We start from the raw sequence: 26557 nt of genomic DNA, 5'->3' as shown, positions 1-26557 counted from the left end.
CAATAAACTTTGAAATTAAATGAACAGGCTCTAGAGGGTGAAGGCATGGATATGGAAATTGATCTCTCTAACCTTGGAACAGTTAACACAATGTTTGCAGCATTATTCAGGTAATGTATTTTTATTTTATCTGATTGGAAATGTAAGTTTCTTTTATTAGTGTGTATGTATCAGTTATCCTTTAATCCTGGTTATAGCAAGCTAGGCGTCCCTATCAAGACTACTATTTCTGCTAATGTTCTAGAAGAAGCTTTGAATGGAACTGTCACAGTCAGACCTCTCCCAATTGGAACATCTGTTAGTGGAAAGGTGCTTGCTTGGTTTATACCTGTATAGTGCATAGTTGCTTCTGTTTTACTGCCTCTCACAGTTGTTTTAGTTTTTGACTGCAGGTAGAGAAGCAATGCGCTCATTTCTTTGGTGTAACTATTAATGAGGAACAAGCTGAGGCAGGAATTGTAGTTAGAGTTACTTCAGCTGCACAAAGCAAATTTAAGGTTTATTGTTATAGAACCACTTATTTGATAATATTGTGATCTCTATGTTCTCAAAGCATTATCTGCAATATCACTAAACAACGTTTGTGTTTCTAATGTGCAGCTACTGTATTTCGAACAAGATGTCAATGGTGGATATGGTTTGGCTTTACAGGTACTATACTCTCTCATTCTGTTCGCTTTTATTCTATATGTACTTTTTTTTTTTTAAAAAACTTTACAATGTGGTTTGATTGGTGCAAGTTTTGTTCAACATTAAAAAGAAACTGAAGAAAAAAATGATATGATTTTCTTTTTTCTTTTCTTTTTAACATGATAAATTTGGTTTTTGCATTGGTATATGTTTGTTGCTGCATTGGTATATGTTTGTTGCAATGTAAGAATTGCTTTTGTTAAGAAACTTGCGACTTCTATCAATTTTTGACTTGGGGTAGCTGTATGATAGATTGTGTATTAAATAGGCACCTCGGTGGATGGCAAGTAAGGCCATTTAAAAGTAAATATTGCAACACCCCACTTTTCCAAACCTTTTATTCCCTTGGGAATTTTTTCAGTAATTACACTTTGACCTAAAAGTTTTCCAAAATCCTGTTTTAACATAACAATCTCAACAAAAGTAAAGTTAGGGCAGGTAATAGAGTTTAGCATGGAGCGTGGTCTAGATTGAACCTAAATTGAAGTATAATTATCATAAGTAATAACATAAACTTTCAAAATGTGGTTTAGATTGAAATCTGTTGAGGCATATAACTTCAAACTTATACAATATGTCATAAAACTTCTATCTTAAATAGTATAGTTCTCTGATAGAAATTATTAAAACATCCAAAAAGGTTTTAATGTCTCAATAATACATAACTTTCTTTATATAAAACATAAAGTGAAAGTAAGCAACAGAAACTAATCTTTCAAAGCCCTTTCCTTACCTTTGCTATAGCTCAAGTTGCTTAGCTTGTTTGAATATGTTGATGTAAGAGATAAACCTCTTCGTGAGGGTTAAAATTATTCTCTTGCATATGGGATGCAAAATATACAAATATGAGACTCTATATGATCCAACATCACCATGTGTTTTTAAGGGGATCCACCGCTTTATTTATCAAGTTATACAATTCGATACACCAGGATCATGGTGAGAGCCCTTCATTCATTGATGATAAATAAATTTTAATCCATCCTTACACACAAAGCCACAAAATATGAGGTATGACCACCATTCATGTATTTATGCCATTAATACCCACAAAAATACAATTTGCAGAAATAACATGACAAAATTGCAATTTAAATGGCATGAGCATCACAAAATGAAATATGATTCTTGAAACTCAAATGATGAATCATGCACATTAGTCTTTTAAGGTTTAGGGGAAACCATTCACCTTATGAAGTGTTAAATTAACTATCTCAACATGCATGTTATTCCTTGTTTTGCGTGTTGGAATGTCCCTCGAACCTTGAACTTGATTTGGTATGTGTCCCAAGCCTCAAAATAATTTTCTAGAATGTTTCTCTATTTTTCCAGAAATTTTCTCTATTTCTTTCTTATTTTTCTTCTTTGTCTTTCTTTTCTTTTTCTTTTCCCCCCTTTTTTTTTCTTCTGTCACATGGGATTCATGTGCATTTCAGCTTGACGTGAGTGATGGAAGCACCCGACTGCCAACGGTCTTTGTTGTCTTCTCCGACCATTTGTTTGCTGCCTCCTACATGCAACACCTTGATTTCTTCTCTTTTTCTTCTTTCTTCCTCCTTTATTCTCTTCTTCTTCTCTAGTCAAAATGCCGCCGATGCTAACGCTGGTGCCTTGCTGGACTGGTTTTTTTAGCAAAGTCCCAACAACCCCCAAAACTCACCTTTTTCTCTCAATTTTTTCCCAATCACTTCCTCTCTTTCCTTAACCACTGCTCTCAAATCCATTCAAAACTCAACCAGTTACATGCCCAAAGCTTGGCTGTAGACCCTTCAATTTATAGCCAAACCCCAGCCAAAATCCACCAATCAAAAGCCATGGTTGGCTTGTAGGGCCATCATTGCCCCATGTTTCAGCCCTCCAAGTGGTGCCATGGTTGCTGGAGGGGGTAACTCAGTGTTGCAGCGTTCACACAGTAAAGACTTTCAAAAATTACACTTCGGTCCCCTTTTTATCACACTCAGCCCCAACTAACTTTCTGTTTATTACACTTTGCCCCTCTCCAGTTATAAAAATTGCGGACCCTAAAAAAATTGAAAATTCTCTGCAAATCCTCAAGATATTTTAAAAATTAATTGCATTTGGCCCTTAATCATTACCATATCTTATCTTAGTAATCATTATTATGCAAAAATTTATCCTTTAAATTTCCAATTAATTTTATTGATTTAATCTGAGTCACATTTAATTTATTATGTTATTTTTTATATACATGTACTTCATCTATCTTATCCTTTGATTCAAGTTATCATATTATTCCATACGCACATATATACACACATGTTTCCAACATTGATATAGTTAACCCTTCTATCCCATAATCGCATACGAGACTCATCCCTTTGATTTCTTCTTAAGGATATATATATATATATATATATTTGTTTCTTTTAAATTGGGGCATTACAAATATGGTGGCTGTTCATTGTCACATATTGTGAGTTCCTGAGAGTGGATGTGAAGAAGGTTAGTCTAGTAACTGTTGTTAGAAATGTATTCCAGAGCCCTGATTGTACAACAAACTCAAAACTGCATAAAGAATTGCTGAGTTGGATGGCCATGTGATAGAATGTATATTTGCTATATTGTATTGCACCTCAGGGGATGGCAGAGGCTGCCACCTAAAATAGTTATTGGTTCAGTGGTTCTTCATTATCAAATATTGTCATTGTCTTCCTGAGACTATCTTGATGTAAAAAGGTCAATTATATTTTTACCTTTGGTTGAAATGCAGGGCGGAATCCCAAAACTGCATAACATGTGCTGAGCTGGGGTATCTGTATGATAAAAAGTACATTATATAGGCTCTTGGATCATTATTCTTGGTCCCCATGTTGCAATCTAGTTGTCTTTGTCTCTCACAATCTAGTTGATGTTTAAAGAGATAGAGAATAGAAGCATGAAGGGTATGAAAACTGAACCGTCATGCAATTAAAACATGGAAAAATAAAAGAATAATGTGATTACCAAGTTGTTAAACTAAAGAGTAAAAAACTGGAAAAATAAAAGAATAATGTGATTACCAAGTTGTTAAACTAAAGAGTAAAAAAAGAAAACCCCTACTTATTAGTCTTTGAAGTGTCCACATAGGGGACATGCATGTCCTTTTAAAGAAGCTTCAGAAAGTGTTGGACACACCACATGGGCGTGTCCAATACGTGTCACAGTGTCTGACATGTCGATGACACCTATACAACTCCTAGGAAATGTTCGTGCATTATAGATATCATGCAATTAATTCAAGATACCACTATTATCTTTGGGAGCTCCCGTAAAAGAAAACAAAGGAGATTGAATGCAAAGAAAATACAGAGGTGGTCCTTGTTACCTCCATCAATCTCTCGACCACCTTTGTTAATGCACCACTCCCCACCCATACTTGGTCAACTTTCTCATGCACCAAACTCTTAGACCAAATTAGAACCAATTCTCTCTCTCTCTCCACACACACACATACTCGCATGCACACATGCACACGCATACAAACAATTGCACTTGATGGCACTGACTTCATACACCTATTGTTGCTAACCAACATACCAAGACTAGCCACCATGGCTGGCACTACCTTCATAGCTTTATCCCCATGGCCACAATTCGCATGAACTTATCACCATGGCTGCAAGCCCACCCCAACCCATGTAAACAAGAGATACCTTGTATTCAAATTTATTCAATTGGGTCTCATGCATACAAATATATCAAGTATATGGACAATACTAAAGTAAAGGCAATGGATAGAAATGAATGGAAATCTAGAATTCATATAACTGATCCAAATAGTGGGATAAAGGCTTGATATGTTATTGTTGTTGGGTCTCATGCATTCAAATCTGTTTAGCTTGATGACCAATATGATGGCTTTTCCTTGGGGTTGCTTATTCATGGAAATGAGGATTGAGGTGTTATGGTAGGATCTCCCTAAACCAGTATCCATGTCATTAGAATTGGGAGTATGTGTTCCTAAAAGGCAGGGATAAAGGTGGTGGTAGGGTTGAATCTTGGAGGTCATTTTACAAGTAGGGAAGGGGGGAGTAGGGGTGAAGTTGGAACCAAACTTTGAGTTTGTCACGACCCTAAGGAATCCCTAGGGATACAATAGTCATACGAATTATAGGTTTCTTATTTTGATTGTATTGCTGTTATAGCTGTTAGTATATTCAATTGTAAGCCTATAAATAACTTTGAGTAGTTAGAGAATGGCATGCTTATGAATCATAATTGAATTCCATTTTCCCTCTCAATTTCCCTCCCCTGTGTGTGTGTGTGTGTGTAAATCTTCTCCAATTCTTGTATTTCTTCCCCTCTTTGAGTCTAATCTCCCTCCATTTCTTCCAAATTCCCATCCAAACCCTGGCCAAACCCTAGGGTCATAACATTTGGTATCAGAGCTATCATTCCTTGACGATTCTCTCTGTTGAGTAATTCCGATGATTATCGGCGGTGAATTCTAGCCATTCTAGTTTGACTTTTGAAGTAGAAGCAGACCAGGTGATTTTCAAATGTGATTTCGACACTTTCTACTAGTTGATCCAGCGAAGCAGAGCAATGAAATTCTCGGCTAATATTGAGGCACATCGGAGTAGCAATTTCGTGAAGTTAATTCAGCAAATCAACAAAGAGAATTGGTTCTCAAGAGACTGCAACGAGTATTGATCTAGGTGAGCAGAGGCGAATCGGAAGCCACCACTTGCGTGGAAGTGGATCGAAGTGGCCAGAGTTGTAAGTGACTTTTGGCAATTGATCGAACAACGATTTAAATGAAGATTAAGGCATCGAAGAGAAGCAAATCGGAGCCTACCGTAATTGCAATTGCTTTCAATGACGAACTTAGATCAGGTGGGAAAAGGAGTTACGTAGCGAAAGTTGTTTTGGAAGCGAGACACTGGATGGTGATTGGGTGGCGACTCTGTTGGGGAGTTTGATTCACATTGATCAGGGTAGAAAGCGATTAGTTGCAAGGAGGAATTAAACTGGAATTTGAATGGAGAAGTCGAGCAAAGCAAATGTCGGTTGGAATTGAATCAAATTTGAAAGGTGAAGCTGAGGGCGAATTGAAGTAGAGTCGATCCAATTAATCAAGGTCCATCGTTGATTTAGTTAATCGAAATTGAATAGAGTTTGGAAGGCGAAGCAGAGCAAGGCAAAATTTGACTTGGAATTGAAGATGTGTGAAGGTGACGCTGACTCAGGCATCTTCAACTATTGTTCCAAAGCAATTGGATCTAGGTCACTGCATGTGACCAAGGTGAGAAGGAAGGAACGACTGAAGTAGAGCCTTGGGCGATTCAAGAATTAAGGGGAATTCCAAACAAAGGTCCGTAATTGGGTGAGGTTGGGGCGATCTTGGAATCACTTTGATTCCGGCATGTCTTCATTGCAAGACTTAGAATTGTTGAAGGTGCAATCAATCGGCTGCATCTAGGTGGCTGCTTTGGGAGTTAAGCGAATCAGGATAGGGATGTTCAAGGTTGCTTTGTGAGGTTCTAGTTGTGACACCCGAAACTTAATAACATGCTTAATATTAATAATATTTATATGAACTCCAAGGTTTAGTGCAGAAAACAAGACTTTTATAAACTTAAGTAAAGTTAACAAGACTTGGCGTTTTCATAAACTTGTATAAGCTTTAAAGACATACGATAAAGCAATAGTGTACATATAACATAAGAGTTCAATACTGAGAATCTTTTTAAAACAAAACAGAGAAATCAATATTCTAAATTCTTGAAAATTCCTTTTAACAAGCCACCACGCTCCGCCTCCACGACCCTATCTCCTTATTCATTATCACCCGGGGGGGGGGGGGGGGGGGAGAGATAAACATAGGGGGTGAGATTATGCGAATCTCAGTAAGTACAAGAGAACCATCAGGTGTATTTAAACATGACATGACATGAACTTGAAATATAAACGTATAACATAAGGGGACACGATATGTTCTACCAACTTGCAGGGGTAAGAACCTTCATGCATAGTGCTACTAAACCTCGGTCCAGTAACTTGTTTGAGAATATGAAAATTGCTTGAAACAGAACATGAGGGACCACATAAATATGATTCATGAGCGTGTTAAACATCGTAGATAGTTCATTGTGTACTTACCTTCAAAGTTAGTTGGATGAGAAAGTAAATCTTAATGCTTCCTCTCTTAACAAAACCGTCGCACCTTGTTGTCTAGGTTGTAGCAAGGAAGAAAGTTGGAGGAGTAAATGGAAGGGAGAAGGGTATTTATAGCCATGGATTTGAAATTCCAAGGAAAACCAAATTGGAATACTTTAGTTCAAATCCACCCATGGCCTATCTATAAATTTTTCCGTCCAATCACATGTTTCCACCTCAAGGGTTATCATGAGTCTTATCTGCCACCTCAAGGGTCATCATGAGTCTTATCTGCCACTTCAAGAGAGTCATTATGCATTATCATGAGGCCTTATTTTTGCTTCCAAGAAATCCAATGGTTGTTTGCCACATGTTCTTAAGAATAAGATTTTGGAGACTTGGAGGCTAAGCAAACTTCTATAGCCAATCATGCGTGGGCACCTTGCGAGGTCATCATGAGCTTTTATCTTATCTCTGAAGTCATCATGAGTGCTTGCCACATGTCCCTAGCTTGGAGACTAAGCAAACTTGGAGGCTATAAGTCTTGGATTCCAAAGTGATTCAAAGGTGGATTTAATGTTGTTTGAAATCCAAAGTTAAATTGAAATGTAAACTCACATACACGCCTTCTTAGCCATTTACACATTTTCCTTGCCCCCTTATGCTTTAATTTGTGTGTCTCATCATGACTTCTAATGGTTAGTTGGCCTAGTTTGTTACCCTAGTGGCCCAGTCGCGAAGTTCCAAGAATTACACTTTGACCCAAACTTTTCAAGTAATTGCACTTAGATCCTTTTCAACTTAGTCCCGGGCCAATTTTTAATTGCATTTTAGTCCCTGGAGAAAGGATTAATTACGTTAATACCTCTGCTTTTTAGGTAAATTACACTTTTACCTGAACCTCAATAATTACGATTTTGCCCCTAGTTCAAAAACTGAACTTTTGCCTCAAGACTTCCACAATCCCTTGAAATGTCTTATTTTCTCAAGTATCTGAATCTAAAAATCTCGGGTATTATATTATATTTGAGTCTAAAAATTTCAGGTATTATATTATATTTGAGTATCGATACGTGGAAAACATCATGTACTGCTGAAAGTTCTAGTGGTAAGGCTAGCTGATAAACAACGTTCCCAACCTTCTTTAGGATCTCAAATGGGCCTATAAACCGAGGTTTGAGCTTTTCTTTCTTCCCAAATCGTAAGACTCTTTTTATGGGTGTAACTTTTAAGAATACCTTATCACCGAGATTTTTATACTCAAATATAAAAATCTTGAGGCAAATATAATGTAACACTTGAGATTTTTAGACTTAAATATAATGTAATACTCGAGATTTTTAGATTTAGATATTTGAAGAAATAAGACATTTCAAGGGATTGTGGAAGTCTTGAGACAAAAGTTCAGTTTTTGAATCAGGGGCAAAATCATAATTATTGAGGTTCGGGTAAAAGTGTAATTTACTTAAAAACTAGGGGTATTAGCGTAATTAATCATTTCTCCAGGGACTAAAATGTAATTAAAAATTGGCCCGGGACCAAGTTGAAAAGGATCTAAGTGCAATTACTTAAAAAGTTTGGGCCAAAGTGTAATTTTTGGAACTTCGCGACTGGGCCACTAGGGTAACGAACTAGGCCAACTAACCATTAGAAGTCATGATGAGACACGAATTAAAGCATGAGGTGGCAGGGCAAATGTGTAAATGGCTGAGAAGGTGCGTATGTGAGTTTACATTTTAATTTAACTTTGGATTTCAAACAACATTAAATCCACCTTTGAATCACTTTGGAATCCAAGACTTAGCCTCCAAGTTTGCTTAGTCTCCAAGCTAGGGACATGTGGCAAGTACTCATGATGACTTTCGAGATAGGATAAAGCTCATAGAACACTATTTTGTATCGAGATTTGTTAGTGATTTGAAGGACAAACTGAGATTAATGGTTAAAATGATGATGCCTACAACCGTGAAAGAGGTGACCGAGAAAGCGAGGTTGCAGGAATTCACCTTGGAAACCATTTTTAGGAAGCAAGAGCTGCAGCCCAATAGTTCTACTAAGAGAAACCAACTGATTGAAGGAGCTTCTAAGGTTGCAAATCATGTCAAGCTTGAATCTGAACAAAAATTGGAGTTGGACCGGTCAATTGTAACGAAAGACTTTGGCAAGGAAGAGATCTCGGACAAGGATATCGGTGGGGATCACTGTTCATACTTGTCGGAGGTTGATGTATTAGCACTGGAAGAGAAGGATTGCGATGGTGATGGCGTCCTTGCAGCTGAGGAAGAGTATGAGGCTGATAAGGTTCTAGGTATAAGGATGGTAGTTGCAAAACATGAGAAAAAACCTGAATTGGATCAGGCAATTCAGGCTGCCAAGGAAGTAATGGTAATTATTGAAGAAGCTATCAAGGTTCTATTGGAGGAAAAATCTACTGAAAGTGGGATTTTGGTGTACACTGGCAATCAAGAAGTAAAAGATACTCCAATTGAGGATACCTCTACTAAAGATGAGGAGGGAGAAGATGTCGGGAAGAAAGTGGAGGAATTTTTTGTGGAAGGAAATGAGACTCTTGCTGCTTTGCTTGTTCACATTTCTGTTGGAGAGCGGCAGCATCGAATCGGGTTTTGGCCTACAGAGCAGTTGGAATTACCCTATTGTTGGAGAGGATATGGTGGAAGGTGTGACAGGTCAATTAGAATTAATTTTGAGAGCAAGAAGGAATGGGTGGATGGCTGAAATAGGTGTTGCAACAAATCATAATACTGGTTTTTTTGAAGAAAAAGACACAGAAAGGCAAAAGAAAAGGAAGATAAGAGATAAGAACAAGAACAAGTGAAGAATAAATCAAGATTGTTAAGGCTGGAATTGGCTGAAGAATAGAGTGAGCAGCTGCCAATTCTTGGGGACAAGAATTGTTTGAAGGGGAGGGGATTGTCACGACCCCAAGGAATCCCCAGGGATATAATAGTCATATGAATTATAAGTTTCTTATTTTGATTGTAGTGCTATTATAGCTGTTAGTATATCCAATTGTAAGCCTATAAATAGGCTTGAGTAGTTAGAGAATGGTATGCTTATGAATGATAATTGAATTCCATTTTCCCCCTCTCAATTTCCCTCTTCTCTCTCTCTCTGTGTAAATCTTCTCCAATTCTTGCTATTTCTTCCCCTTTCAGTCCAATCTCCCTCCATTTCTTCCAAATTACCATCCAAACCCTAGCCAAACCCTAGGGTCGTAATAGAGTTGTGGTAGGTTCATGATGGTAATGGTGGTGATAGTGGTAAAGGTATTTGGTCATGGGAGTTAAAAGTGTTTTTGGTGGCAGTTATCAAATAAAAGGGAAAAGTGATGGTGGTAGTAGGGAATTGACACACACACACACACACACACACACGTGGGTATAGGAGGTTGAGTCAAATGGTTTTTATACAGTGGCCTAACTTACAAATATTTATTCATCAATATAAAAGGCACTCCTAGTGCACCAGGCTTCCCATTTTTGTGAGTATACATATATGTATAGATTTATATTTTTCTTAAGTTCTAGGGTAGTCACATCAGATTCCAATTGCTCCACTTAATGTGAAACTTTGATGAGTGTATTTGTAATTTCTAGTACTAGATGGAGGAGATTGCATTACTAAGGAACCTCAGGGTTTTTAATTTTAATGCCCTTATTTTTATTTTGCCGTGGTCTATGCTTTCTTAAACATTACCCCTCTTGCTCTTCCTTTCCACGTGTGCAATATGCTCAAGCCACCTTCTCTGATTTCAGGAATATTCTTCTGTATTTAGACAATCATTTCTTTTTTTTTTTCTTTCATCTTCTTGTAATCCATGGCATGCATGTCAAATTACTATTAAAGCTTTTCATTGCTGTGAGATGGTAAGAAAGAGGGCTTTGGAGTTAGTAAGTTCATATATTATTTTTTAGGCTCTATATTTGGAAATATCATTCACATATCGACCATTTCTTTCTTTCTTTCTTTTTTTTTTTTAAAGTATGAACTGAATATTATGGATGACATGTATAGTTATGATCTTGAATTATTATACTTGCCTTCTTGCTAAAGAGGAGTAACAAAAAATGTGCTATTCTTAATCTTAGTATGCTTGAAGGTAATTAGTGCTTAATTTCCTTCAACTTTGTAGCCTTGTGTTAATCTATTTTGAAGAAATATTACTTATAGATCTAAATAATCAGGCGTTGCTTCCCACTTTGTAGGATGAACTTATGATTCAAGGAACAAAATTTAATTTTCTTGCATTTGGGACAACTGAAATATTTCTGTTTCTTGAGAAACTGACCAGAAACATTTGTGGAAAAATGAAATTTTAATGTTTACCACCAAAACTTATTGACATACATCGAAATCACTAAAACAATAAATATTACGAAACAATTAGTTGTGCCCACACCTATTACAAAACAGTGTTACCATTTTTTAACAGCAAAGATTTGGAAACAACAAAAATCTAGAATATACGGGTGAATACAGAAAAGTGGAAAGTTGAAGATGAGAGACACAAGGATAAGGATAAACCATGCGTTTCTTCAGCTTCGTCATTGGAGATATCTTAGGTAATTGATTTTATTAGTGTTCACTTTTTTCATCCTTGCTAGTAGCGTTGTCAGTATGTCATGATAGCAAACATTTCCCTTTAAACCTTTTGTTTAGAGGTTCTAATATTTATTGACCTTAATTGGACACTATTCTTAGAGGGTGTTTGGCTTAGCATAAATTTTGGTCATAGGGAGCTTATAAGCTCTTCAAGAGCTTAAAAGTTTTTCTTCCTGTTTGGCAAATTATGAAGAGCTTACAAGCTACCAAGCTAATGAGCTCTTCCAACAGTTTCTTTGTAAGCTTGTAATTTGTAATCCTACCTTATTTTTTGGTAGTTCCACATCAAAATAAACTAGTGTTGACCATGTAAATGTTCAAATTACCCTCATTTAAAGCTCTTTATCTAAACCTTTAACAAATTATAGCAAATAGCCTCTTAGAAGTTATAAAAAGCTTATAAGCTCCCAGTGTTCTAAAACGCGCTAGGCGCTAGTTGGGCGCCAGACGAGGGCCTAGCACCTAGGGTGCCTAAGCGACGCCAAGCAACAAAGAGCAAGGAGGAAGATGGCCATACGTACTGGAAGAAGAAGAGTGAGAACCAGTAGGGAGAGAACGGCCTGATTAGCAGCAAGAGAGAGAATCGATGAGATCGGCAATGAGAGATAGAAACAATGAGATCGGCGGTGGCGACAAGGCCACGAGAGACAACCCAGGTGGCGCGCGACGAGAGAGAGAACGGGACAATGACGACCGATGAGAGAGAGAAAGGGAAAGATTAATCGGCGCAGGCTGCATGCGACCCAGGTGGCTAGGCGCCGATCGGGCCCAGTGCCTAGGGGTGTCGATTTGCACTTAATCGGGGTGGCCAAGGGCTGCCTAATGCCTAGATGGGGCCTAGGTAGCCGCCTAGGCCGCATTTTGAACACTGTAAGCTCCTATACATATGTATTTTTTAAAGATGACCAAGCCCATTCTCTTAATCATGTTAAAAAATTTGTAAGAATTAAGGGTCAATAAAACTAATAACTTCAAACAAGAATTGATTCCCCCTTATTTAAATAGTGTTACATGTATACCCTTACCAATCATAAGGGGCAATTTCAGTTAAGAAACTGTTACTAAGAGCTAACTGGCCTCATTACCCTTTTAGACAAACATAAAATCACACAAAATTCCAAATGGAACATCAGTAGTTTACCCTTAATCTCCTAACTCTGATTTCTCACTCAATCATATTTGTGAACAGGAGAACAATCATAATTTGAAGATTAGTACATTTGATATTGTACTGAGGTTAAATAAATCAAATACTTGCAATGGTGTTGAATGGCTTCAACCCTTTAGCCCATTTGGAAACCTCAAAAACTGTGGAATTTGAATTCTGATTCCAAAGTTTTAGTGAATTCTTGTGTTTGGAACTAAAAAAGGGTAAGAAATGGAATTCCATTGACTCTTAAACTCTGGTTTAGAATTCTGATCAAAGTTGGTCGGAATTGTTAGATAAATAATTGGAATTTTGGATTTCACTTATTATTATTTTTTATATTTTCATTCTCCTTCTCCATCCTAGTAGATTTCTCATTGTGGAATAACAAATAGCCACATCTAAGGTATGTGTAAAGGCAATCATATTGTTTGTTTGTAATACAATTTTAAGTATATCTAGCATTTGATTTTTATATTTTTTTATTGTCACTGTTTAGCCTTAATTGTTTTGTGTAGTTGAGTGGTGTAGTTCGTTAGATTATCAATATAAGAGTATGTAACTCGTTATTTATTTTGTAGAATACATTTAAATTAAAACCAATTATTTAACATTGTATATTAACTTTTCACTTTGAGTTGTTAAGGGGTAATATGGTGAAACTATTTATTTAATTCCATTTCCATCTTGAGTCCAAACATAAGAATTTGATTTCAATTCTAATGTTTAGTGCTTTGTTCTAAACGAAATAATTAGAATTCTAATTTTGTTGGCATCATTAAAACTATGGAATTAGAACATTGACTCCGTTGGAATTGATTCCAAATGAGCTATTAGTCTAGGCAGAAACCTAGACCCTTGATGGTAGAAAAGAAACAAGAAGATTGTAATACTGAATAATCATCCTGATGATATAATTAGGTGCTATACACACATGAAAACTCAAGGATAAGCCAAGATGGTTGTGTCTGCTTTGGAACAAATAAACCATCTTTGGATAGCAAATTTTCTGCCTTGGTTCATATTGTTTATTGCTTGGTCAAATGTGCTGTTTGAACATCTCTTTTTCTGTTTACACACCCTATAGCTACTTGTTTGATCGACACTGTTTGAACTTTTTTCTGTTTCATTTGGATTGGCACTGGATTTCTGCACTTGTTTTCTTGGCTCCATCTTCCTAAGCAATGCACTTACTGGTCTAAACTATGTCCAGTCTACCCTTAGGTCCCCCTCTGATGATTAGACACCTCAAATTAGTAATGAGTAGTGACATATTGAAGCACAAACTAATATAAGTCTAAATATGCAATGTCGAATGTTTATCAACGTGCAATAGTTTAACCACTTGATTTGATGGTCGAAGCATTGAGCTAGTAGATCCTTGTCCCTGAGCCAGTTAATACCTCAGTTGAGTTTCGTAGTGGCTTTATGTCACTTGATTCAATGTGTCTGCTCGTGACATGAATATGAGGATATTTACATAATAAAATCTTAAAGTATTACGTTTCTTGTATAGTATTGCAATATATATTTAATACACACATGGAAAAGGTAGTGCTTGCCTGTAACATTTTTCCCTCCCAAGAGGCAACTACACGGTACTCTGCATATTTTTAAAATGTGTGTCATTGATTAGTTGAAGTTGACTTTCCATTTATCTTTTTATTTTAATTTGTTATTTGATATTCATGAGATAGTTCCTATTTTGGAAGGGTTTTATAAACAACTAACTATGCATTTTATTCTGATCCATGCAGGATTTAGTGTGTAATTAAATAAGGGTTTGAACTATTTTCTCCTCCACTCATCCAACAACAGGGTTTTGCCTACCCCATCTATTTGATCTTTTTTGTCTTTGTTTTTCATTATTTTATTGAATTTCCATTTTCTATGATCTATGAATTACTAAACTATTTTTTAACATTCAAATCAATAATATTAATTAAATCTGTTAAAGAATTGACTTTTTCTTTTGTATACCGAAAGTTTATTATATCTTTTAACCTTTGAAGTTCACTCTTTAAGACTAATTTATAATTTACATACATAGAAATATTTCACACAACGACATCCATTATAAAAAACCATACGAGAAGGGGAAACCAATATAATGATTGCTGAACAACAAACGATAATAACGCCCATTCCTCTACAAGCATCTACAACTATCCAAACGTTGCCTAAGAGAAAGAGAAAATTCAGTATTCTCTTTGAACATGAAAAGAAGGATATCAAAGATTCTTCTCAAAAGAATTTTTCCTACCCGCCAAAAGAAAAGGTTCTTCTCAAGCAATGTATCACTACTTTGGCACACTTAAAGGTTGTCAAGTCTCTCAGATGAGACTTGAACAAAATAGAGATTAGAAGGAGATCGAGGTAGAGAAGAGAGTTTTGGAGGGAGAATTTGAAAGAGAGAATTGAGAGGGTAGAGAAATAGGAGGGAAATAATTTTGTTATTTCTCAACATTAACTCCCATCCTCTTGCATCTTAGCCTTATAGAGGCTCTTCCCACCGGCTAATAGCATACCTGTAGGGGGAAACAATCAACAAAGCAACAACTAACTAATACAAGTGGCTACTGCCTTAACAACAAAATTTCAAAATTGCCCTTGGATTGTGACAAAGGCCTCATATTCCTCTCTCTTGGGAACCACCACATGTCAGGACTCGAGCCTGACTTGTGTTTACCTTGAAGATTAAATCAAGAGAATAGGAGAAATATGGAGAAATAAGGAAGGACGGACCATTCAGAATAAGGGAGAATAATAGAGAGAGAGATGGGGAATTAGACAGGAAGATAGAGAGAGTTAAAGAGAAACTGATAGAGAAAGGGAGAATTTTAGAGAGAAGGGAATAACTTTTAATTTATCCAAAAGCATAAAATTGGCCAAGAGGTTACAACTTAATTTAGGAGGCTAACCAATAGTTATTTGTGGCAATTTTCACTCCCCCACTAGAGGTAATTGCTTCGAAACACTACACAACTATCTCTAATCTGTAAATAACTGACTAGTACAATTTTGCAAAAAATAAAATAAAATAAAACTAGCCTGAATCGTGATACCACATCCCAGAAAAAAAGAGCAATTGCATGCAAGTCTAAAAATTCGTAATTAGTAACTTATTATCATTAGAAGCCTTGCTCCCTCTGGTTGCAAATAGGAGTTCACCATATGGATATGGGGTGGGTTATGAGGATTTTAGTAAAATCCAATGTGTATGACCTATTTTTTCCAAACATGACCAGATTTAAGTGTTTATTTATAAATTATCTTTATATTTTATTGTTAAGGCCAAGATGCTCCCCTAATATGAGATTAAAACTTCTTACAATCTATTACGTTTGTTAGTGTCTGGTATTCTACTCGACCCCGTACCACTTGGAACCCATTTAACTTGTATTAGTGGATATGGATTCTAGTAACAAATAGACAAATTGGTACTCAAGACAAAAGCCAACGTATGGGTTGGGTATAGGGAATGATGTTCATATTTGTGTTACGAAAGGGTTGAGGGAAACTGGCCCCACATGCAATTAGTTGCTACCCCATCTAATAAGTTGAAGAGTAGTAATTAAACAGTATGGCAGGAAAATCCGATAAAGAATCTAGTTCTCAAATCCTGATGATTGCAAATGAACTTGGGAACAATACACCTTGTGAAATGGAAAGACTCACTAATGACAGCCTCCTCATTATTGGTTGGCTGGAATAAGTTAGGAAACGACTCCAACTATTCGTCAAAAACTTAAATCTTGTGCCTTTATCGAGTTGGAACTCAACAAACTCATCCCTCATCATTATAATTGTCAAGTCTTAGACACGAGACTTTTAGTACAAAAAATTAGAAGGATCGAGAGAGAGAGGAGGGGGTAGAATTGGGAGGGAAAATGAGAGAATTGAGAGGGAAATGAGAGAATTCAGGAGGGAAAGATCTTCTCATTCAACATATAAGTCCCATCCTCCTACAACTGGCCTTATTCCTTCCCGCGGTTCATATTGCAACCATGAGGAAAGTTCTAGTTCCCGCTACCACAAGTGGCCCGTGTGGGCTAATGTTATTACAGAAGTTCATTCAAAAAAATTACAAAACTGCCATTGGGACATAACATTCCCCACCCCTAGAAAGCATTCTTGTCCTCAAGAATATGTAAGTTGGGTCAGCAAATCCGATAGATACTCCTAGGTGGTGTGATAAGGATCCATGTGCGACCACCTGACTAGCACTTGTGTTAGGGGCAAAGAACCTTGGTAGATCACTCTCTTGTCCAAAATGGCCTGTGGCTCCACTATCACTTCCTCTTCCTCATCCACAGTAGGGATCTCTGAAGTAACTGTTGCCCGTGGTTCAATGGATTTCTTTAACAGAGATACATGGAATATAGGATGCATGTGGACCCGTGGTGGCAGTTTGAGCTTGTAGGCAACCCTCCCCACAGTATATGGCCGAAAGTACTTTGGGCTTTTAGCTTGGATGGTAGATGTGAATGGCTGTTGCAAAGACCTCTTCACACTCAAATAAACTTTGTCCCTTACTTCAAAGGTCCAGTCACTCCTCTTCTTATCGGCATTCTGTTTCATCCTGTTTTGTGTTGTGGCCAACTCCCTCTTCAATACCTTCAAAACCTCCTGTCTTTGTTGTAAGTACTGCTCCATTGAAGCCATAGTAGTTGTAAAACTTGATAGGGCTAGGATGAGGAGTGGCTTATCTCCAAACATTGCTTCAAAAGAGCTCCTGTTGATGGCATTGTGGTGGCTGGAATTATACCATCACTGAGCTAATGACAATCACCGATTCCAACTCCTTGGCCTATTGAAACACATGCACCTCAGATAAGCCTCCAAATATTGGTTAACTCTCTCGGTTTGACAATTAGTTTGGGGGTGGTAGGCTGTTGACATGTGCAGCCCTACCCCCATGCTCTTGAACAATTCTTGCCAAAACATACATGTGAAAATCTTGTCTCTATCCGAGACAATTGACTTAGGAACCCCATGTAGCTTAACCACTGAATCCATGAACTTCCTTGCTACCTTTTGTGCTGAGAAGGGATGGGTTAGATTGATAAAATGGGATAACTTAGTCAGTCTATCTACCACAACCAAAATCACATCCTTGCCCTCTGATTTGGGTAGCCCTTCTATGAAGTCCATAGAGATCCCTTCCTATGCTTGTTCTGGCACTACCAAGGGTTGTAGCAAACCTGGATAAGCCATGTTCTCATGTTTGCATCTTTGACGAACCTCACACGATAGCACAAAACTTACCACTACTTTATTTTGTCCCAGCCAATTGAACATTTGCCTCACCTTTTGATAAGTGCCTTGTATCCTCGAGTGGCCGCCTATTGGAGAAACATGTAAAGAGGCTATGATTCGCCTTTTGAGTTGCTCATCCTCTCCCACGACTACTCTTACCATTGAATCTTACTAGTCCATTGGAAAGGGAATACCCTAGCTTTTCTGTGGACTGAACTGCAAGCTGAGTTATTAGGTCTTGCACCCATGGGGTTTGGTCATAGCTTCCTAACACCTCCTTAACCCACTCCAGCACTACAGACGTTATAGATTGACATTCCCTTTTTTCTTTCCTTCTTGACAGGGCCTCAGCTACCACATTTTCCTTTCCCTTATAGTACACAATAGTATAATCCAACTCCATTAATTTGGATACTCACTTCCTCTGCAATTGGGTGTGCAACCTTCGTTGGGATAAAAATTGCAGGCTCCTGTGGCCAGTCTTGATAATGAAGGCTCTTGCTTCTAGGTGCCTCTACTTCTCAATAGTTCCTAGCACGACCAATAGCTCCTTGTTATACACACTTAGGACTAAGTGTTTTGGAGCCAACGCTTTAATGATTTAGGACAGGGGTCTTCACTCCTGCATTAACACCACATCTATCCCATTGTCACATGCATTTGTTTCTACCACAAATGACTTAGAAAAGTTTGGGAGAGCTAGCATCAGTGCCTTTGTCATGGCCTTCTTGAGTGTCAAGAAGGTTGACTTTGCCCTTGGATTCCATTGGAAGTTGTCATTCTTGAGGAGTTCAATTAGGGGCTTACTGGTGGGGCTATAATTTTGTATGAACTTTCGGTAATACCCTGTTAACCCTAGGAAGCCCCTTAGTTCTTTTACTGTCTATGGCCTAGGCCACCCCACCATGGCTGTGACCTTATTGGGATCAGTCTTCACCCCTTCTCCTGATATAATATGGCCTAGATACTCCACTTCTTTTTCAGCAAAAGTACATTTTGATAGCATAACATACAACTTGTAAGAAGTCAAGACCTCAAAGGTGGTACGAAGGTGGTCTAGGTGTTGTTCATAGTTTGGGCTGTATATGAGGATGTCATCAAAGAAAACTAGGATAAACTTCCCCAAGGCAAGCTGAAAAACTTGGTTCATTAGGGCCTGGAAAGTGGCTGGGGCATTGGTGAGTCCAAAGGGCATCACCAGTCACCACAAATTCATACAACCATTGATGTGTAGCGAATGCAGTTTTTGGTATGTCATTAGGGGTCACCCGAATCTAGTGATAGCCGAATCTCAGGTTTAGCTTGGAAAAAATCTGTGCCCTATTCAATTCATCTAAAAGGTCATCAATGAGGGATATATGGAACTTGTTTTTGATGATGTTGGCATTGGGTTGATGATAATCAACACAAAACTTCTAGCATCCATCTTTTTTTTAACAAGTAAAACATGGGAGGCAAATGGGCTTTGAGACGGTCTGATAATAGAAGTAGGGTGCATATTAGAGACTTGCTTCTCTATCTCAACTTTTTGGATGGGTGAGTATCTATATGCACGTAGGTTTATGGGAAGTGAGTTTGGCTTAAGGTATATGGAATGGTGAAGGGCTCTTTTGGGTGGTAGTGAGTGGGGCTCAGCAAATAGGTCTTGAAATTCTCGCAAGAGTAAATTTAAGCTATCAGGAAGTAGTACCTTAGTAGGGGATTGTAGGACGGCCGTGTTGCCTTCCTTCAGTTGTTCATACTCCACTTCCCTTCCTTCCTATCCATTCCATTCCCGCGCATGGATAGAAAATAATTCAGCAATCTACCCCCCTTTGCTTTGCATTAACCTTTGTAACTTACCCCCTTTTATCAGTTTACACTCTCCTTGCTCCATGATGCCCCTCAAAGTCAATTTGGTACCCCCCATATCCAATGTGACTTCTAGTTTGTTGAAGTCAAATGTGGGAGGGCTTACTGTTCTCATCCAATCAATGCCCAAAACTATATCACACCCTCCCAGTTCAAGGATTCTCAAATCAGTTTGGAACTTTTGCCTTTGCATGAACCACTTAAACCCTTCACACTTGTTGTGGCTGTACATTTTGCTCCCATTAGCCACTGCCATTGATAATGGGGTTGTGGCAATCATTTTGCATCTCAACTCCAAGGTAGTAGCTTCATTTAAGAAGCTATGTGTACTGCCACTATCTATTAGCGCTAGTAGCTTCTTTTCTCCCACTTGTCCTTGCACTTTGATGATCTTCTTTGTTGTACCCCCTCTAAGAGCATGAAATGAGATTTCTACCCCTTCTTGCTCTGTTTCTTTGATGGTAGAGGTTGCTATTACGTCTTGCCTAGGCCCTCCTTCTATTCCATCCTCCCTTTCTTCACCTTTGTCTTTCTCCTTCGCTTCCATATTCAACAATTGTCTCCTGCAGTTATGCCCCGGCCCAAACTTCTCTCCACATTTGTAACACAACCCCATGAGCTTCCTTTGCTCCATAGTAGGGGATTGTAGGGGGTTTGGATTGGCCCTATGCCCTCCTATTGCCCTTCTAGCCACTAAGGCTTGGGTATTTCCCATTGAGGAAGGGTTGCTAGGTGGTAGGGGTCTGACCATTGTCCTGTTCTTCTTGTAAATTGCCTCCAACGTCATCTCCTGGAGTCTAGCCTTCTCAGTAGCTTGCCTAATTGTGGTAGGCATTATCTTTTTTACCATTGACCTCAATTCATCCTGAGGCCGCTAATAAAGCTAGACACAAAGTATTGGTCCGTTAAGGTAGGTTGTGTATTCCACATCAGTGCCCCTAATTCCTCAAACTTCTCTTGATATTTAGTCACTAATCCTTCTTGCTTGAGCTTGTTAAATTCTTCTACTATATTCGTCATGTTTCTCTCACCAAATCTTACACATAATTTTTCAACAAAATCTATCCACCTAGCATTCATCCCCCTCGATCTATACCACCCTTGGAACCATGCATCAGCCGTATCATTTAGATAGGCAGTAGCTAGATTGATCCTTTGATTCTCAATTACACTATAAAACTAGAAGAACCTCTCACACCTTTAGATCCACCACCATGGTTTGGATCCTTCAAAGAGAGGGATCTCCAATCTCGGCATGGGGCCTTGATTGGATCTAGGGGAATTAACTTCTCTTACACTAGTCTCCTCGTGGGATGAATTTCCCACTTCATTGACTCTTTGTGGCCAAGGGAAGATTCCTGGTCTCGCCAATCCCTGCTCAGAACTCGTTCTGGGAGGGAATTTCGGTGGAAAAGCGAAATTGAGGCAAGGATGACAGCATGTTAAACTTGTTGTTGATTCTCTGTCCAAATTGCTCCATATTCTCTCGGTTCCTCGTTAATTCTCGTTGGACTCCCTCTCTAGAGGCTTCCATATCTTCGTGTAGCTCCCCTCGAATCGTCTTGAGAGGGAAATGAGATAATTCAAGAGGGAAAGATCTTCTCATTCAACATAGAAGTCCCATCCTCCTAGAATCGGCCTTATATAGGCCCTTCCTACGGTTAATATTATAACCATTAGGAAAGTTCTAGTTCCCGCTACCACAAGGGGCCCATGTGGGCTATTGATTATTACAAAAGTTCATTCAAAAAAATTACAAAACTGCCACTGGGAGATAACAATAATATCTTTCAATGACCCTACCTAACCCTATCCTTGGCCCAGTCTCCCCAAGATACCCAGACTTATCATTAACAACTTCCCTCTACAAACAGTTAGAAGCAAAACTTAACAAACCAATTACTTTTATGGCCTTTACTAAATAAGTTGAGTTTCTTGATATCCAGCTTATCTCCTATGAAGAGAGTGAAAACCTTATCTTGACTAACCAAATGTTTCAATGTTAATGGTCCTCAAGGATAGCAAAGCCGTTCCATAACTTCTCCAATCTATTGGCCAAGAAGTAAGAATATATATATATATATATCTCAAATATGGAGAGAGAGAGAGAGAGAGAGAGAGAGAGAGAGTCTCAACATTAAATGTGGAGCTAAAACCAAAGTTATGTGGTATAGCAATTCCTTAGCATTTGCTCCAACTCATTTTAAAATTTTAAAAGGATCCACACTTCAAGACTACAACTTGGAGAAAAGTCTTGGAGGAAACTGCTTTTGCCTAAGATAAAGCATCACATAATCACCAATATTGAATTTAACTTGATGTATGTGAGTGTCAGCTCGAGGTCTGTATAATTCATTACTCACCCCAAGTTGTTTATTGATCTTATGGCGAAGTGCCAAATAAGCCATTGTACATTGGCCTTGAGGCTAAATTGGCCACTGTACTTTAAGAAGGGCCAAGTAACTTACTCTACTTTTAGATTTGGGACCAATCTGGCCACTGTTTTTTAAAAAGTGCCAAGCCAGCCATTGTACTTTCAAATTTGAGGCCACACTAGCCATGATGATTGATGTCTTTTTAACATCATTAAGTGGCTTATTTGGCACTTTGCCCTTTTTTCTTAACATATAACACTAATGTCTTCTGCAAAGATCTCAATAAATTCTGGCACTTGGACATGGGGTGACATGAGAGTGAGGTTTAAAGGCTGTTTAGGGTTGTAAACATAAAATGGAGTCATACCAGTAGACCTATTGATAGGGCTATTATAGGCAAATTGTGCAGTGGAGAGAATGAAATCCCACTTTCTTTACTTTCTTTGGTTGTCTTGCACTAAGCACCTCAACAAATTTCATCTTCCATTTGCGTATGATTAGCAGTGGAAATTTCAGCTTGGTGCCCGTTAGATGCCATAGTGGTTTTAAAAAATAACTAGTGAATTGAACATCTAAGTCAGAAACTATGGTCGTAGGAAGGCAATATAGTTTGACAATTTTACTAAAGTATATCTTGGCAACCTTTGAAGTATCAGATATTTCTTGGTTGTTTATTTTATGACGAGAGAATAAGAGAAGAATTGGTGAAGAAAAGAATAACAGATGAAGAAGTTTAATTTAATTAGAGGACTGTAGAGGGAGGGAAGGAAGGGAACTAATCAAAATCAATCCAAGGCTTAGTCTCTTATTCTGATTGAAGTCCCAACTAAAAGATATTATCCTATCTGTAATTATCCTAACAAAATAAATAGAAGATAAAATCTAAATATCCTATCAAGGACCAAAAGCATCCTCATCCTTCTCTTCTCTTCCGTTTCATCTTTTTAATCCTTTTGGTCCTATGCCAACCTCTCTGGCCAAATTTACAGGAAAAAAGAAAAACCTCTCTTGCCAAAATTGATTTTACTTTTTTTTTGCCTCACAATTATACCTCTTGGACACTTTGTTCACTTTTTCATGATTCATGTTGTCATAGATGCCATTGCAGAATGCGAACTAGAGCTTGGGCAATGTGCTAGGCATTACATCTTCACCTAAAATTTTCCCAAACCCCATATTAAGTCCATGTAGTAGCTTCTGAACTTATCATTCTTTAGCAATTGGACCTGAGCATAAAATTCTCTCCTCCCCCTTCATTTATTGGGGTACAAACAGTGAGAGGGTTCTCTGTCTAGCGTTCTATTTAATTTGAATTGAATTGAATTGATATTTAATGTCCTTACTGTCTTCCTAAAGTGATTGCAGCAAACTTAATTGTTCCTAGTACTACCCTTTAAGTAGGATAGAGAGTTTTGTTATTTTTCAAGATAATTGTATATATAGATGAGATGTGCATCCTATCAAATCCCGTTGATGTTATGAAGTATCAACAAGGTGTATTGAGGTGCAAGAGTGCTTGGAGCCTAGGCATGAGGTGCAAGTCGCAGATGCGAGCCCTTTGGATGTGTGGCGCAAATTTAAAAAAAGTATAAAATTTTTTATACATCATTATTTTCAATATATACCTATAAAGAGGAATGCAAACTTATAAAATTATAAATAACAAATAACCAACAGTATTTAATGAAATAATGGGGTGTTTTATTGTTTTCTCAAATTTCTTTTAACAAGTCAATAAAAAGAAAAAAATAAAAAAGAAGCAAATGGTTTGTGAATTGCACCTCAGGGTGAGGTTCACCTTAGCACCTAGGCATGCACCTTATAGAGTGAGGTGCCCTTAGCTGAGCCTTGAGCCTAGGTGTGCCTTTAACAACTATGTTTAAAAGTTTATCTGCTTCTTTATTGTATTGGGGAGATTGTTTATGAATTTACTTCCATGCGCTAATGTTCCTCTAACCCCCCCCCCCCCCCCCCCCTTTTCATTTGAAACCTATTTTTATTGCCATATCCTTGAGTCTATGTTTTGCCTCGGGGCATTTTGTAATCTTGTGATTGACATTGTGTGGCTGAACTGGTTAATGCAATATATCACGTCTGCATGCAGGAAGATAGTGAGAAGACTGGGAAAGTGACATCTGCAGGAATGTATTTCTTACATTTTCAAGTGTACAGAATGGATTCGACTCTGAATGCAGTAAGGACTGGCATTGTTGCTTTCCGTTTTACTCCAAAGAAGTTTATGTAATGACTTATTTTATAATGAGTTTGTCACTTTGCTGGTGCAGTTGGCTATGGCTAAGGACCCTGAAGCTGCTTTCTTCAAAAGGTTGGAAGGCCTTCAACCTTGTGAAGTCTCAGAACTAAAAGCTGGCACTCACATATTTGCTGTTTATGGTTTGAATAGCTCTTACTCCTGCTTACTTTTTTCCTTTTGTGTTTTGGTTTCTGGTGCTGCTAGTATAATTGCAAATTTCTTAGAGGAATGAAGTCTATCCCAGAACTTAATAGTCTGATTTATACAGGCGACAACTTCTTCAAAACTGCTAGCTATTCCATTGAGGCTCTATGTGCAAAGTCATATGAAGACACTACACATAAGCTCAAGGATATTGAGGCTCAGATTTTAAGGAAAAGAAATGAGCTTCGCCAATTTGAGACCGAATACAGAAAGGTAATAACAGCTGATTTTCTTTTCCATACAACAGCTGATTTCTAGTTAATCCTCTTATTGGTTTTATTTATGGATGCATCTTTGAATGTCCTACAGGCATTGGCACGCTTTCAGGAAGTGACAAATAGATACAGCCAGGAAAAGCAGTCAGTAAGTCTTTCTAGACAGCCTCATATTTCGATAGAATTTTCTGACTTTAAAGCTTAGCACTTAGCACTGATTTTTTTTTTTTTGCTGATGCATCTTGCTGCTTGTGAAGATTCTCCATAACAGTTTTGTGCACACAAAATAGAACGGGTTAATTGTAGTACTGAAAAAGACAACAGCCTGTTATCGACATCTTTTTATCAATTGCACTCACTGATCATGCTACCTTACAAAATTGTATAATTTTTGGGTCTAAATACATTTGCGAAACATTTTAAGAGCCCGTAGTATTAGGTCGTCCTTTCTTGTAATTCCAAATGACTAGGAAATTTCTGCAGTAAATTATTTTTTTTTTTTAATTTCATTCGAACGGATATCCAACACCAGCTACCAATGTATTCCTCTTATTTCAGCAATTCTATTATTTCTGAAAAATTAACTTCCACTTACTCTTGCTACAGGTTGACGAGCTGCTTAAACAGCGCGACACCATCCACTCTTCCTTCACCACCGTGGCTAGATCAATCATCCTCGGTGGTGTTAGCAACGGCAGTAGTAGTAAAGTCCCTAGCGAAGATTTTAAGGGCGAGAGCCCAGGGGAAGATGGAAATTCCGATGGAAAGGACAAATCATCCAAGAAGAAATGGTTCAATCTCAACCTGAAAGGATCTGATAAGAAATTGGGTTGATGGGGAGGGAATGTTTGGATAGTCTTCTTTTCTTCTTTAAAGATTTGGAATTGCTTTGCATGCTTGATGCTGCCTGCTCTTGTATACCCCCTATTGGATATCTTCCCTGTGGATACCTCCCAAGTGGATTCTTTACAGTTTGTCCTGCTCTGTATCTGCAAACACTCTCATCTTTGTATCTGTATCAGAATCAGCCTCATATTTTCTTATTTTTTCAAGGAAGTGAATAGCTTGAACAGAAGTTGTGATGTGATTTACTTACTCTTCCAAGTTTTCACGGTAGCATCTGAGTTGGTTGTTTTGTGGTTTTCCATGTACTTCCTTTCAGAGTGAGAATAACAACACCCATGATGTAGTGCAAGTGTAGTATTGTATCTGAAAAGAACAAACAGCACATGTATCATACTATTATTAGTCAGTGATACTAAATCGGTCAAACAACTTGGTATTGTTGGTATATAAATATATTTTCTTTACAAAAACTTTAAAAAGAGTGGCCCTAGCCCTAGGACTAGGAGTAGACTCTTTAACTTACAAAATTTTTGATTCTGTAGTCGACACTTGTGATCTGTAAATGATTGCACATAGCCTTATTAAAAGTCTACTTAAATGGAGATCAAACTTTTGAGTGTTGTGAGACAAAAGAAAAGAAAGGAAAAATTGAAACTCCTTATAAAGAATGAATGATTTAGCAGTTTGTTTGGTCCATCAATCTCTAGGTTTAAGGGACAAGCAGGCTTATTTTATACCCTGTATGCAAGGAAGGTAATGAGCAATGACTAGATGTGCAACCACCTCAATCATGCAGTATAACTCTCTCTCTCTCTCTCTCTCTCTCTCTGTGTGTTCCATAAAAATAGATTCCCCATAGTTTCTTAAGACCTTAAAAAAAACAAAGCAACTCGGCCGGCCGCCCAACCCATTTTATATTAACCTAACAGCAGATCGACTGGCTCAACATGCAAAAACTAGTCCACTTCTTTAAGCAATCAGCAATCAGCAATCA

General features: G+C 37.9%; 1 protein-coding gene across 1 annotated transcript in view; it reads left to right on the top strand.

The window, feature by feature from the left end:
- Positions 1–25833, top strand: part of LOC127805504 (chaperone protein dnaJ 15-like) — a 73727-nt gene extending 47894 nt beyond the window's left edge. The window contains exons 4-12 of the mRNA XM_052342264.1: positions 28–110; positions 198–309; positions 393–497; positions 601–651; positions 24149–24238; positions 24330–24438; positions 24567–24715; positions 24812–24865; positions 25324–25833. Coding sequence (XP_052198224.1) covers positions 28–110; positions 198–309; positions 393–497; positions 601–651; positions 24149–24238; positions 24330–24438; positions 24567–24715; positions 24812–24865; positions 25324–25551 — 981 coding nt within the window. The 3' untranslated portion in view covers positions 25552–25833. The remainder of the gene's footprint in view (positions 1–27; positions 111–197; positions 310–392; positions 498–600; positions 652–24148; positions 24239–24329; positions 24439–24566; positions 24716–24811; positions 24866–25323) is intronic.
- The last annotated feature ends 724 nt before the right edge of the window (positions 25834–26557 follow it).

This window comes from Diospyros lotus, chromosome 7 (assembly GCF_014633365.1).
Source record: "Diospyros lotus cultivar Yz01 chromosome 7, ASM1463336v1, whole genome shotgun sequence".
NCBI lineage: Eukaryota > Viridiplantae > Streptophyta > Magnoliopsida > Ericales > Ebenaceae > Diospyros > Diospyros lotus.
The sequence above is the reverse complement of the archived record's forward strand: the minus strand, read 5'-3'. Positions and strand labels throughout refer to the sequence as shown.